The sequence below is a fragment of the Leishmania martiniquensis genome, chromosome 19 (assembly GCF_017916325.1).
Source record: "Leishmania martiniquensis isolate LSCM1 chromosome 19, whole genome shotgun sequence".
NCBI classification, from domain to species: Eukaryota; Euglenozoa; class Kinetoplastea; order Trypanosomatida; family Trypanosomatidae; genus Leishmania; species Leishmania martiniquensis.
This window is the reverse complement of record NC_090154.1, coordinates 638,288-652,073: the sequence shown is the minus strand read 5'-3', so window position 1 is coordinate 652,073 and position 13,786 is coordinate 638,288. Positions and strand designations below refer to the sequence as shown.

General features: G+C 61.6%; 1 protein-coding gene across 1 annotated transcript; it reads right to left on the bottom strand.

The window, feature by feature from the left end:
* Positions 1–311: 311 nt before the first annotated feature.
* Positions 312–2,948, bottom strand: LSCM1_06343 (uncharacterized protein; the record flags this gene model as incomplete). The annotated part of the gene is made up of 1 exon (XM_067323774.1): positions 312–2,948. One exon carries the CDS (start codon positions 2,946–2,948, stop codon positions 312–314), a length of 2,637 nt encoding a protein of 878 aa, XP_067179403.1.
* Between the last annotated feature and the right edge of the window lie 10,838 nt (positions 2,949–13,786).

The following is a 13,786-nucleotide window of genomic DNA, read 5'->3' as shown; positions in this document are numbered from 1 at the left end:
CCCCCGCAGTCGCTCCTTCCTGGTGGACGCGCCGGTAGCCGCTGTCCTTGCCGTGCTAAGGGAACGCTGGCCGGGGAACAAACTCCCCGTCAGGGGTGCTGGGGCCCCGTCGTTGGTGAGCCTGAGTGGGAAGGGGGGGCCATGTCGCCCCCATCCACCCGCCCCGTTGCGAGAATCGTGGACGGCGATCCGCGCGCCTGCTCGCATAACGGGGAGTACGTGCTGCGCAGAAAAGGCACCGCCAGGTCGTCGGCAGCGCGCCGCGTCACCCCCGTGTCGTACCGCCGTCGTCGGCGAAATTGCGTGATAGCTCATCCGCGGGGTTCACCTGGCCGGCGATGTAAAAGAACACCACCCGCACGCGCTCGGTAAAGTAGAGGGCCGTCGTGTACGCGTACAGGCGGTTCAGGCAGTACCCTCTGCCGATGCCGCCGAAGCCGTTGTGCTTCCGCTGCGCCCGCACAATCGCAAAGTGGTCCGTGACCACCGCCATGCGCATGATCTGGCCCCTTCTCGCGGCCAGCCCGTGCGCCATCAGGTACTGCAGGCACAGCATCGCGGCCCGTGGCTCCGCGTGCGCCGAGTGCTTGGCGGTGAAGTATTCGTCGTTCGGCAGCGGGTCCGGCACCCGCGTGCGTGGCGGGCCTTCGCCGACGCGACCTTTCGGGTGCAAGCCCGTGACCCACCTCTGCTGCAGAGCGTCGGTGGTGCCGTTCGCGTACCGCACCACCGCTCCCCACCCGTCGGCCGACGCGTCCGTGAAGCAGATGGCGTCGTACGTGCCATCCTCGTAGCTGGCCGCGGTCCTGTCCGCGATCGTCCACCACTCGTTCTCGACCAGGCGTCCGCCGATCGATTGGAGGCATGCGAGGGCGTTCGACCCCACATAGGGCACCTCGTCGTCCCAATCCCGGCCGCGGTCCACGAGCCGAAACATGGCTCGGTACGCCTGCTCCAAGGGGAACGCCTCCGCCGGGTTCAGGCGCGTCGTGTGCATGGCGTACATGACCAGCGACGCCAGGGACGCGAAAGACCGGCATGAGAAGCGCGTCGCTCGGAGCGCCAGTTTCAACTTGGCCACCGTCTTGAGCGCGTTGCGTACCACCCGCTCGCTCCCGCTCCAATGGAAGTCCTCTCCCAGGAACGTGTTGTCGGCCCGTGCCAAGGATAGCAGCTCCTCGTCCGACATGGCCGCCACGGTCTCTCGATCCGGGGAGGTGAGGAGGTTCGCCGTCCGGATGCGGGCTAGGATGCGCCGCACCGCGGATAGAAACGCACGCTCCTGCCCCTCGCGCGCCGATGAGCATGTTGTCGATCATGGTGAAGACCGTCACTGGTGTGTCGATGTCCACGATCGTCCATGTCACCGCCTGCCCCACCGCTACGCTCCATCGTGCGCCGGCGGGCAGCGTGCAGCACCGGTAGAGGACATGGTCGCGTGCGCGGAACACAAACTTGTTCCGCATCTCCTCCGGCAAGGGGATGGCGTCGTAGAACGCCACAAAGTCGAGCTGGAACATGTACCGCGCGTAGCGGAGCTCCTGGCGCCGCCACTGGCGGGTCGGATGCTCCACCTTCGGCAGCTCCTGCTTCGAGACCAGGGCGTTGAGGTGCGGCTCGGTGATCAGCCGTCGTCGGCCTTTCATCTCTGGGACAGAGAACGTGTTCACCCCGCGCACGCCCTCCGGCAGCGGCCGGCGCGAGGCTGGGTGGCGAGGTTGCCAGTCGCAACACTCGAACTTCCCCATCTCCACCGCTCTCAGAACGTCCGCGAGCGGCAGGGACGCCGTCTTCACCGTGCGTGAAGTGCGCAGGCCCACGAACCGCCTCGGGTTCATGTATTGGATGGCCTGCTCCAGGAACCGCTTCGTGCGGCTGTGCGCCGTGGGCATTTCCCGCACGGCCGCCAGGTCCAGCGGCGTGGTGTGCTTCAGGTGCAGGGGCCACTGCCGCGCGTCGGGCAGCGTCGCCACCGGTGGCAGCCCCTGCATGCGGCGCGTCTCCACATACAGCTCCGCGTCCGACACCCCCAGGCTCTTCGCCGTCGGTGCCTCCCATCCTAGCTGGCCAATCCTAGGAGGACTTGCGCGGCGCTTTCCTGCACGGCAACGGCCTCCTTCGTTTGCTGGAGGCCATAGCCCAGGTACCGCTTGAGCGTGTCCGCTCGCGTGTGGCCGGTGATCCGCATGAGGCCCGCCTCGGATACGCCGTTCGCTGCCAGGTAACGGGCGGCGCCCTTCCGGATGGACGGGAGGGCCGCCGCAGGGTTCACGCGGCGCAGCGCTGCTCGCAGCTGATCGCGGAGGCTCGTCACGTCCGCAAACAGGCGCTGCGTTGGGCCTCGGCTCCTCACCAGCTTCAGCAGCAGGGCCGCGTCCTCTCGCTGCAATCGCGTCCCTATCGCATAGGGCCCGCGGAACCTCGCACCCTTTCCATAGCGGATCGTGATACTCACTGAGACCGTCGGCGAGCTCTCCGAGAGTGTGGAGATGTGCACGTCCTTTGTCAGGAGTGTCCCCAGGTCGCCCGCTCGTGCGGCGCAGTGCCACGCCAGCTTCAGGAAGAGCGCGGCGCGCGGGTGGGTGCGGCAGAGCTCCCTGTAGGCCCTCCGCATCTCCTCCACCCGCAGCGGGGCGGGTGGGTGCGTCTCCGACTCCCTCTCGAAGCGCCTCGCCGCGGTGGCCGCCGCCCGGAACTCCGGTGAGGTCGATAAATCGTATCCGTCCGCCTGGTTTGTGTACAGGGGGAGGTTCAGCAGCGCGCCCTTGACGGACGCCAGGGCCTTGGAGATGGTAGACCACTGCCAGTTCCGCGCCCGAGCCGCTCGCACGATCAGGTGGATGACCGCCTTTGCCAGGTCGCAGTCCAGCAGGTCGCTCGGCATCGACCGCAGTTCTCGCAGCCAGCGTATGTGGCCCGCGCGGACCTCCGGCGACACCGCGGCCCATGCCACCGCGCTGACGTGTGGGGGCCTGTCCGGGTAGATGTACCACCCTCGTGGGCAGGCGCGCCCCCCAGCTCGCCCGCTGTCCCCGTTTTTTAGGGGGAGCGCCGTCTCTCCGTAGAGCGCCGCGTGCTGCTCATGGAGAAGTTCTCCGGGCGCCGTGTCGGGCGGCGTGGTGCTCAGCCCGTCCTCCTCTGCTCGTCCCGCGTCCGCCAGGAAGGGATCCTTCGCGTGGGTGCCCCTCGGGGCGCCAGCTTCCGCGGCCTGCCGGCCGACCGTTGGCGCTGCCAACGTGCGCGAGTCCTCTGCCTGCTCCGCTGCCTCGGCTGCCCGCGGAGGCGCCACCGTGTACACGCCGACCGTCGCCTCGCGCGGTTTCGCCGTCACCGCATAGTGGCCCTCATATGCTCCCTCGCGCGCCGACGCCGTTCCTGTGAACCGCGCCCCGAGTTGGAACACCCAGCCTCCTCTGAAGCACCGCGGCAGGCCAGCGTGCGCGACTCCCTGCACGATCAGGAAGTGCTTCGATGTGTCGGACAGCGCGGACTCGTCCAGCAGGCGGGCCTTCCCGTTGCGCGTCGGTTTTCCATACGGGTGCACAGAGAGGCCCATGCGCACCAGGGCGTCCGCCACGTCGGTGGGTTTGCCGGCATCGAATCCGTACGCTCTGGCGCGCCTGCACATCGCCCCCACGGCGAAGGACCGGTGTGCGCCGTCCGCAAAGTTCGCGAGCGCCGATGCCGTGAGCATGTAGCGCAGTTTGCGCCGCGCGGCGGCTGTGGCGGCCGCGTCGTGCGCCTCTATCAGCTCCTCGACACTCCACGCGTGGCCGCCCTCCAGCTCTGGCTCCTCCTGTCGGGGCGCCGTGGTGGATGGGGGGGCGGGTGATGGCCGCTGCTCCAGCTCCTTCCGCATGGCCGCCGTAAAGGTCTCGGCGGACATCCTCTCCTGCGTAGCGCGGATGAGGAAGCGGCGCAGTCGGCCCGGCAGGGTGGAGGCATCGCCGATGGGGCAGGCGTAGTGGTGGGAGAAGAACGACGCCACCATGTACAGCCCACAGTCCTCACTGCCGCGAGCCTGTCTCGCGCAGTATCCGTTGGGGATAGCAAGGCGTGGCCACATCGCCTGCAGATCCCGACGCAAGTCGCGTTGTACAGGGTCCGACGGGGCGGAATCAAAGACCGTGAGCGTGTAGGTGCGCTTACCCTCGGCCCGTGTCAGCACCCCCGCAATCCAGTGGTGCCGGATAAAAAGGGGAAAGTAAAGGACCCCGTGCTTCCGCACCAAGTCCTGTATGCGCGCGATGTGCTGCTGAGTTAGGTTAGGCAACGTGTCACACGGTAGTGCTTTCCCTGGTGGGAGGTAGCGCTGAAGAATCGCGTCCAGTTCCCTGTTGGACGTCTTCCCCGCGCGCAAGTCCCCACCCCACAGTTCCTCTGTGGAGGGCCGGCCCTTCTTCAGGACGCTGTCTTCGTCCCGGCAAGGCCTTCTCAGTTTTTTGTACTTGGGTCGGCGTTGTCCCGTACCGCGCTGGCCGGCTCGTTGGGCCCCACCCCACCGCCATGCCACATGATCTGCGGTGGCGGCTGGCGCGCCCCTCGGCTGCGGTACCCCCCGCTCTTCCGTGCGGGCTGCTGCTGCGGTTCTCGTGGCTAGCTCTGCCGCTGCGAGTGCTTGGCGTACGCCTCCATCTGCTTCTGGAGCTGGTCCATCCGTTGCTCCAGCGCTGTGTAGTCGGCTGCCGCCATCTGCTGTCCGTCCGGACCGTAAATGGGTGCGTAGCCTCCTCCCAGGATGATCAGTGGCTTCGTTGCCCGGAGCAACTTCGCCGCTTCGCTGTCCATGTCCGACGGCTGGTCGCCCCCTCCTTGTAGCCCTGTCGCTGTACTCTCGAGCAGGCGATAGTTCTCCTGGTCCAGTTCCCTTGTCGGGAACAGCGGGTATTCCAGACGCAAGATGCGCTCGGCATATGTGTCGGCGAAGTCCCCGTAGAGGCGCTTTGCCAGGTGCCAGTTGTGGTAGACCGTTTGCTGGAAGGATGGGACATGTACCATCAGGTGGGTGAGTTCCAGTGTGGCCTTATCCCGGTCTCCCGAGAAGATGGTGTATGCTGCCAGCACCGTTTCCACCGGGGTCAGCGAACGGGATCGTGCCCGGACGATAAAGCTCTGTCGAATCCGCTCTTCCGTCTCGTCCTCGTCGACCTCCTTCAGTATCCTGGTCCGTGCGCGTTCCACCTGTCGCATGGGGACCTTCCAGGGATAGATTTTACACTCGGAGTCGAACCCGATGGTGCTCACAATACGTCCCTGGTCGCCCGCGCTCCCCTCGGTGACTGCTCTCTCCATCACCTCCATCAGCACACTCGCCCTGGCACGAAACGTTTCCTCGTCGACGGCCCCCATCTCCCTGAGGCGTCCCAGGTTCTCGATGCATTGCCGCACCTCTTCTGCCTTCGTAGGTTTATAGTCCAAGGACATGGTTCACAGTGATGGTTGGATGTAGGGGTCAATGCAGATCGTTTTTTTTCCCCCGAAACTATTGTGTGAAAGGCGATGGTGGCGTGGAGGGCGAGAGGGCTTCGCTGCTTCACCAGGTATCCACCGTTTGCGTGCAGAGCACCCATGCGTGTGCAGGAGAGACGGTGGGAAACGCAGGGGGAGAGGTAGAGTCACCATCCCGCGCACACAAGGTGGCGTCCACGCGTGTCCGGTGCCGTGCAGCCTGGTCGGCGAGCCGGGCCTCCGGTTCACCTCCGCCCCATCTGGCGGGGCAAAAAACGCATCGAGCTCTGTTGTCCGATTGGCGCGCGCACCCTATATTACCCGACACGCTCTAACCTCGCACGGTTGAGCTTTCCCTAACCCTAACCCTAACCTTTAATCCTTAACTTGGCGTGACTACGTTATGCGAGTAAAGCGGAAGGGGAGAAAAACGTGATGTGAGTTACTGACGAGTCTGCTTGCGGCATGCGGTAGGCAGCAGCGCGCGACCCTGGTGGGGGCATGGTTGCAGCGCCTTTGGTTGTCTTGGACGTGTTGGTGATCCATAGAGCAAACGTGCGTGCTGGTGCCAGATCTCTATGAGGAGCGGCATCGGTAATATTAGCGTTGTAGTAGCCGCAACTATCACTAGGATGTTGTGAGAAAGAGAGCAACGTGACTTTCGCTCTGAGTGTATGATGATGGGGAAGGCGCATCCTTGCGGCGCTACGCGGTCGCGCTCACAACCAGCTGTGGAGGTCTTCGTGACACAGTCGGGGGAGACCAGGTCGCCTCATCAAGAGTTGCGAAAAGAAGTGGCGTATTGGTGTGGTTGCTTGCGAGCGCCAGGGAAAGTGGAAAACCGCGTGGCCATTCACTAGGTGGGAAGGGATCCCGATGAAAGCAGGGGCTCTGAATTCAAGCGTATAGGGGAGACAGCAAGGAAAGGAATTTGTGAGGAAGGAAGGCGGAGTCCCGTAGAGTTTATGGCGCGACGGGCGGTGAAGTGGTGGTCACATGCCTGTGTGTGCAGGGGAGGGAGGGGGAAGTGGAAAGCGATGAGGTGACGAGCGGCGTGCGTGGCCGATTGCTCTGCCGAATCTATCTCCACTGAAACAGTGTAAAGAAAAGTGAAGGGGTGGGAGATGAATGCGAAGGGCACAGATGTGTGTGCAGCAGCGGTATCAGCTGTTGCGCACCCGAGCGGGAACGCGGGACGTGGGAACAGCAGGGAAGAAGCAACAAAGAAGAACCACAAACGGCACAGAGGAAGGGAAAACGAGGGTTCAGCGGGCGGGTGCTTGGCTCCCACGCACATCATGGGAAAGGCGAGAAAACTTTAAGGAGAGCGGAAGGACTCTGCCGTCTCACTGATCATTAACGATATATATATATATATATACACTTGAGAGCTATAGAGAGAGGAAAAGAGGCGGGGTGAAGGAAGAAAGCTTCGGCCTCTTCACAAGCGCCCATACGGCTACGGCGTTCACAGTGGTACCCAACCTTTGAGCCGAGATCGCGCGCACAGCCTCCCCTACTCAGGGCAAACGTACACCACGCGTGTGCCATTTGCGCGACTCCCTGTTGGACGTCTTTGCACCGGTTCCGTCACACCGTATCTTCTCGCTGGCAGCTGTGCTTTTCGGGCGGAAAAGGGGATAGAGCAAGGCAGTGAAGAGGTGCTCTGGGGGTGGGGGAGGGGGCAGTGCGGCTGGGTACGGATACCGTGCGCGGTGGCACATAGAGGCGTCCATGTGCCTCTGCGCTGGGACAGTCGGGGCGAAGGCCAGGAAAAGCTTCGCGGGCGGGGTGGCGCTTCACGACGGAGGCCACTTGGAGTGCTGCGTGCATGTGCCGAAGGCATAGCCGAGATACCGTAGCAAACGACAAGCAAAGTCGTGATAAGAGAAGAGACACATGAAGAGGTGGTGGGCGAAGCGCACGACGATCAACGATTGTCAAGGATGGAAAAACGCCGTACGAGGAGGTCGGCATAGGAGCCCACACAGAGGGAGAAAGGGAGAGGAGGGCCGTGTGCGTTAGCACAGTGAGAAACGCAGCCACGCTCGTCATGCGAAGCGGGTTGTAATGCCCGAGAAGAACAAGAGTGGAAAAGAAGACGGCGTGTCGGCCACGGATGTGTCGAGCTCACTTGCTCGACAGTCATGGAGGCCGGTCTTCCAGGGGGGGGGATGGTGGCGCTGCGGATACGTTCACCGACGCACCCCCACCCCCACGCGCGCGGCGAAGAGACGGAGAGAGAAGCCGCCCACGCCAGACACAATAATGGAAGGGCACCAAGAAGAAGTGCCGTGAGATTCCCGACCGCAAGATGAGGTGTCGCTGGGAGAAGCTGGCGGTGCAGACTCAAAAGTATAGGTGGAAGTGTCTTCGCAGTTGCGTTCCACCACCTAAGCGACACAGGCATGCGCTTGGCGAGCACGCACGCACCTCTCACGGACGGGACACGAATGACAAGAAAGCCGGGAAAGGGGACAGAAGGCGACACGTCTAAGGGAGAACGAGGGAGGAAAAGGGAAGAGAAGCGCAGCTGTGCATTATCGGTTATGGCAGCTGCTCGTCAAGCAGACCATTGAGCCGCAGGAAGGCCTTCATATTTGCTTTGCGGCCAGCGAACTTCTCGTAGGCGACGTTCGCGTCCACCGAGTTGCCGACCGAGAGCACGCATGCGCGCAGGTGATCGCCGTTCGCCCGCGTCAGCCCACCGTTTTCGAGAAACCACTCGAATCCGTCGCAGTCCAGCACACGCGCATACATACACACACGCACATGGAAGAATGGAAAAAGGAAAAGGGAAAAGAAAAAAGAAACACGCGCGCACACGCACATTTTCACGCACGTGCCCACTTCGACGCACACATTGATGCTAATGCGGACACACAGAGATCCACACCGGCCGACGCTGAGAGGGAGATGAAGAGATGAGAGGCAAACCCCTGTGAAAAGGAAAGGGAAGAAAGGGAGAGAGAGGGGGATGAGAGAAAAAAATGCAACACGACGACACCACCACATCAACAGACATCGCATCATACGAAAAGGAGAACAAAGTGTACGGAGACAACAGACGCACGGCTTAGAGAGGAGGCGAAGACGGAGGAAGAACAGCGTTGGCGGCGGACTCAGCGGAGAGGGCCGCCGTCGGACGCACAGTGGGCGTGGAGATGTCACGAGAGGTGCGGCTGGACGCTATAGTCACAACGGTCAAGTGTCTCAGGGTGGGCGTAAGATAAGCAAAAAGGCCGGGGAGCAGTCTACCGGCCAGTAGTGACTTTCGTGGCCACAGAGCACAGAATACGCGATCAACGGTTGCCCGGCAGCGTTGGCTGTCTTCTTCCTGGCCTTCAGGATGCACTTCTGTTTCTTCACATCAGAGCTCACATGGTTTGGAGCGCTGCCGTCGATTGCGTCGTGGGGGGCTAGCATTCTCGTCATAGGCTGCGCGGTGGCGAGCTCCCGTCCTCCGTCTCCTGTATCCTGCACTTTTTCCGCCTCGTGCCCTCGGCCCTCCCTCTCCTCGGTGGTCAATCGCTTCCGCGCTTCACCTCTTAGTTCCGACGACGCGTCCGTCCGCTCTCTCGTCGAGCCCCCCACACACACACATACATCTTCTTCCCGCATCGTCGCATCCTTCACCCCCTGTAGATTTCAAAGCACTCGCAGCGCTCTAAGCGGCAGAGCGCCGCAATCTTTCATGCACTTTACCTGCCTTATCGTTCCACTCCGCAATCCACTCACGCAGAGGAAGACGAAACGACGGCGGCTTCGTCCCTACACATAAGGGTGACACGGCACGCAGACCTTCGGTGAACTCCCGACACCAGCTGTAATGTTGCAGCGCAGGCGGCAACGCACTATCCGTACTGGACAAAATACATTGCCCAGGAGCAATATATGTGCCCGGAGAGGAAGCGAGCGGAGGTATGCTTCTCCTCAGCTTTTCCGCACTCGTTGCAAGCAGAGCCTTTGCCGCACCGCTGCCGCTGCCCTTAGCACCACGCAGTGGCTCATAACCTCTAAAAGCGCTCCCCGCAGCGAGCAGCCTGCCATTCACATCCCCCTGGGAGGGCGGTCGGACGACTTCGCAGGGCTGCGGCGGCGCGGCCGGGGCATTCACAGGGAAAGCGGAGAGAACGCGGCCCATGCACGGCGCCATCCAGCAGCGAGACGCAGATGTGCGCCATTTCGTCAAGGCGCCACCGCGAGAGAAGCGTGGCAACGCCTGCGAGCACCATGACAGCACGCGCTTCACCGTAAAGCGGCGAGCGCGGTGGGAGCGGAGCGTAGCCGAATAACGCTGAGTGCAGCCGGATCGGCTCTTGAAGGATGGAGAAGAGGCCTCATACTGTGCGGACAGGCTGCTAGTCTGCATGGGGATCGAGCTAGCAGTGTCAGGGTCAGGTGCTCGGCAGAGAGGGTGCTGCGGCTTAGTTGAAGAGGAGCACTTCGCAGCGGGTGATGTGGGTGACGGTGAGGTCCTATTGGCGTTGTAGTGGGTCGCTGCTGTGTGGGTGGAGTGAGACGATGTGCGGTGGGGGTGGGGGGGCTCCTTCCAGTTGTCCTTCGGTTTCCGAGGTTCGGGGCTCGGGGCGCGTCTGCTGTTTGAGCGAGCGCGGCGGTCATCTGTGGAGGGCGCGCCCTTATCGCTCAGGTGCTGCACGCTCTTTGTTGTAGTAGCTGCCGGGTGCCACTGGAGAACACGCGAGCGATGAGGTGACGGATTCAGGAGAAAGAGAAGAAACACGCAAAGAAGCATATAAGCGCGCACGACCCTCTTCGCCACCGCATACAGCAGGCCGAGGAGGAAAGTACGGAGGCTTTGCAAGGTGTTCCACCGGTGACTGTGGAGTCCGCGCCGGATCGAAACAAATAAAATGACCATGAAGAGGACGCAGTATTGGCTGGCCTCCTTGGGTAAACGAAAAAAAAGGACAAAAAGGCAAAACAATGCAATGCGAAAGGACAGCATCGTTACAGCGACGGTCCGTCGACGCTTGCGTCTCTTATTCTGGAAGTTCTGAAACCAAAAAAAAAAGACTGAGGATGAGAGAAGAGAGGCAGATGAAAAAGGGCAACGACAGGGAAATGAAAAGAGATCTGAGCCAATAGGGAGCAAAAACAAAAAAAAAACACAAAACTGCGATGGAGAGGAGGAGAGCTCTGAGAAGAAAACGAAAATAAAAAAGGCTGCGCACACCCAGGCGACGGCAAACACGATAAGGGATTGAGCGCACGTGGAGGGAAACTGTTGCTTGGCAGGCAACGAACTTTTTTTCGTTTGTCTTTTTTTCTTTTCTTTCTTCTTTTATTTTTTGTTTGTTTCTCTTTTTTTGTTTTGTTTTTTGTTTTTTATCTCTTTTTCTATTTTTTCTTTTCTATTTTTTCTTTTCTATTTTGTTTATATTGGATGTAAAAATGAATAAATGAATTTCTGCAATGAGATATACCGTCGTTGGGCGATTGTTCACGGAAGAGTGCAGGAGGGGTGCGGCAGGAAAGAAACGCGCAGACGAAACGATGAGGACATTTTCAAAGAATATCTGAGAGAAGGCGCTATATGTATATATGTATATATGGGAGGGAGAGGCGACGACATCAAGAGGGAACGAAACGTTCTCAGGGCCACGTGCGTAACGATGGACGTTGGCGGCTCTGCTGTACGGAGGCGTGTGTGTTTGGGGGTGAACTTAAGGGTCGAGGGAACTGATGAGCTGCATCGTGTAGGGGCGATGGGCATATCACACCGGCAGAGGGGGAGGGCAGAGGGAAGGGAATGAAGTGGCGTCGATGTCGTGTGAGTCGGTAGAGAGAGAAGGAATGAAGCGAGTGCATGTTGCTGGCGCTCCTGCCGGTCGCATGCGCTACAGAGCACGCCTCCACATGGAGAGGAGCAGATGGCACGGCGTCTCCGCTGCGCTCCGCGGATCTCCTTCATCTGTCCGGCAGACCGCTGGCCACGACCGCACACCTCACTTTCACCCGCAACGACGGAAGTCGCAGCGCCGTGGGGGAGGGGGGCTCTGGTCGACAGCACGTACACCCGACTATCAGTTTGTTTGGAAGAGCACAGGGAGACAGCTTTAGTGATCGCAAAATGGGCGCCGGGCACTTGTCTGCGCCGCCTCAAGTGTTTCAGCACGCAGTGGTGGTGGCGGCGGCTCTATTTGCGCCGCCTCCTATATAGGCAGGGCTGTGCACCGAGAGCTCACCAGATGAGCTCACCTGTTGGTGCGCTTGCTGGGAAGCAAGCGAGGGCTTGGAGGCCGCAAAGCAACAAGCGGGCGGCGGCGCCGTGTTTGGCAAAGCAAATGCACGAGCGGTCCTCGCCACGCACTCGCTGTGGGGGTGGTTTTGACGCCGGTGTACCACGTGGCGTCTCTCCACGACGGGGAAGGGGCGACAGAGAATTACGCGATGATGGACTACTCATGGTGCCTCCCTGGCACGTGTTGTGAAGAAAGAAAGGGAAGAGCAGCAGCGAGTACCCGACGCTCACATGTGTGCCGTCGTGCTCCCATGCGGCGCATTCGATAGGAGGAGCGAGGAGATCAAAGAATAACCCTCAGTTGTACGGGCACGGGAAAACTGTGATCGAGGGAGAGGGTCGTCTTCGCGCTTTCTTATCAGGGGGGCAGAGAACGCGATTGCAAGCACACGATGTTGCTCCACTTCCTCTCACCAGCGCGTAGGCCGTGCCGAGAAGCGGCGACGTCGGCGCGGAGGAACCTGTCGTGAGGCGCATCCAAGCCTCAGAGCCGCTCAACGAGAGGGGTGGCATCGATGAGAGAGCGCTCCACGAGATTGGGGGAGAGGTGGTGGTGGTGGTGGTGCACTCGGGGATGACCGACGCAGAGAAATCCAACTGCGATGGCTACGGCGAGACCAGCTGCGATCATCGAAGGCGGCGACCTCATCCGCGACTCTGTTCGGCGCGAGCCACGCAGCAGCATCTATTCCTCCCCTCCTCCCTACCACCTTTTGCAGCGACATGGCACGACAGGCGGAAATGGGCGAGGGCGTCACTCCTTTGCCGAGCCGAAAAAAAAGGACAGGGCAAAAGAGAGGCTTCGGCGCGACGTCGCGGCCCGCGCCAAACCCCACGCCCGCCCCCATACCACCAGTCGCAACGATGGCGGTGGCCTGCGCCGTTTCTTTACGGATAGCGTCCACAAGTCTGCGTCCGCATTTACCGCCGTGACAGAGGGACGAGAGGGGGGAGGGGTACTCCGGCATCCGACCTCGCCCGCCCACCGCAACTGCACATTGGCCAAGCACCGATATCTCGAGGACGCTGAAATGTGCGGCACAAGCGCCATGCGCATGGACTGCTCGATGTTGCCCACAAGCGCACTGAACGAGCTCATTGCCCTGGTTTTTCGGGGAGGCCACGCCGCACATAGCCGGTGGCGCGACCGACCGAGAGGAATAGCCTCTGGACGCCACGCGGAAAGGCGTTTCGGAAGCAGGAACACGCTGATCCTGGGTGGGAGTTAGCTTGCACTCGTTTGCGGGGCAGACGGGCAGCAGGGGGGCGCAGCAGGCGTATTCCCCTCTAAGCAGCAGGTAGACCAGCTCGAGAAGAGCATGGAAAAGAGTTCCATGCGCACGCAGGGGCGGAGCCGGACTGCGAAGACAGCCATAGCAGCCCTTGCACACCCGCGGGTACCCCCGACGGAGGGCCGCGCCAGCCGCAGCAGCAGCCCACACACAGCTCCAGCACATTGCGCGGCATGGTGGGGTGGGGCGGAGCCCAGCACACAGACCGGGGCGGAATGTGACAGCGCGGCGCCAAGTACAAAAGAAGAACACAGAGGGCCTCCCAGTGGCGGAAGAGAGCATCTCGAAGGCCGTCCAATCAGCCCAAGCGGTCTTGCGGGGTGGCGGCTTAAAGTGGGCCTACACAGCCTACAGGAAACCACGCCCCATCCTTCGGCGCTCGCTAGCACAGGCGAGCGTACTGCCGTGCGATTCGCTCTCGCTTCGGGACCTACAGCGCCTGGTGCGCATGCGACGCACCCTGCGGACGCGGGCCGCCGTGTGTTTTCGCCTCTTTACCTGACCTCCACTGCATCGCGGGGGTGCTGCCACGGCGCCCGAAGAAGGCCACCAGCAGGCCCACAGTGCCTCATTCTGCTCCACCTGACCCCTGCGCATCGCGACATGCCTGCGGGGCCTGCAAGCGATGTGGCCACGTGTTTCTTCTCTCGGCGCACACTGCGCGAGACAGACAGGCAGTAGCAACGATGGTAGCCTGCACGTGGGTGGCACGGTTCCTGCCGCACCACTACGCCTGTACGATCGGTGATGCGTCATCACCTCCGCGCCGATTGCGCCGTTT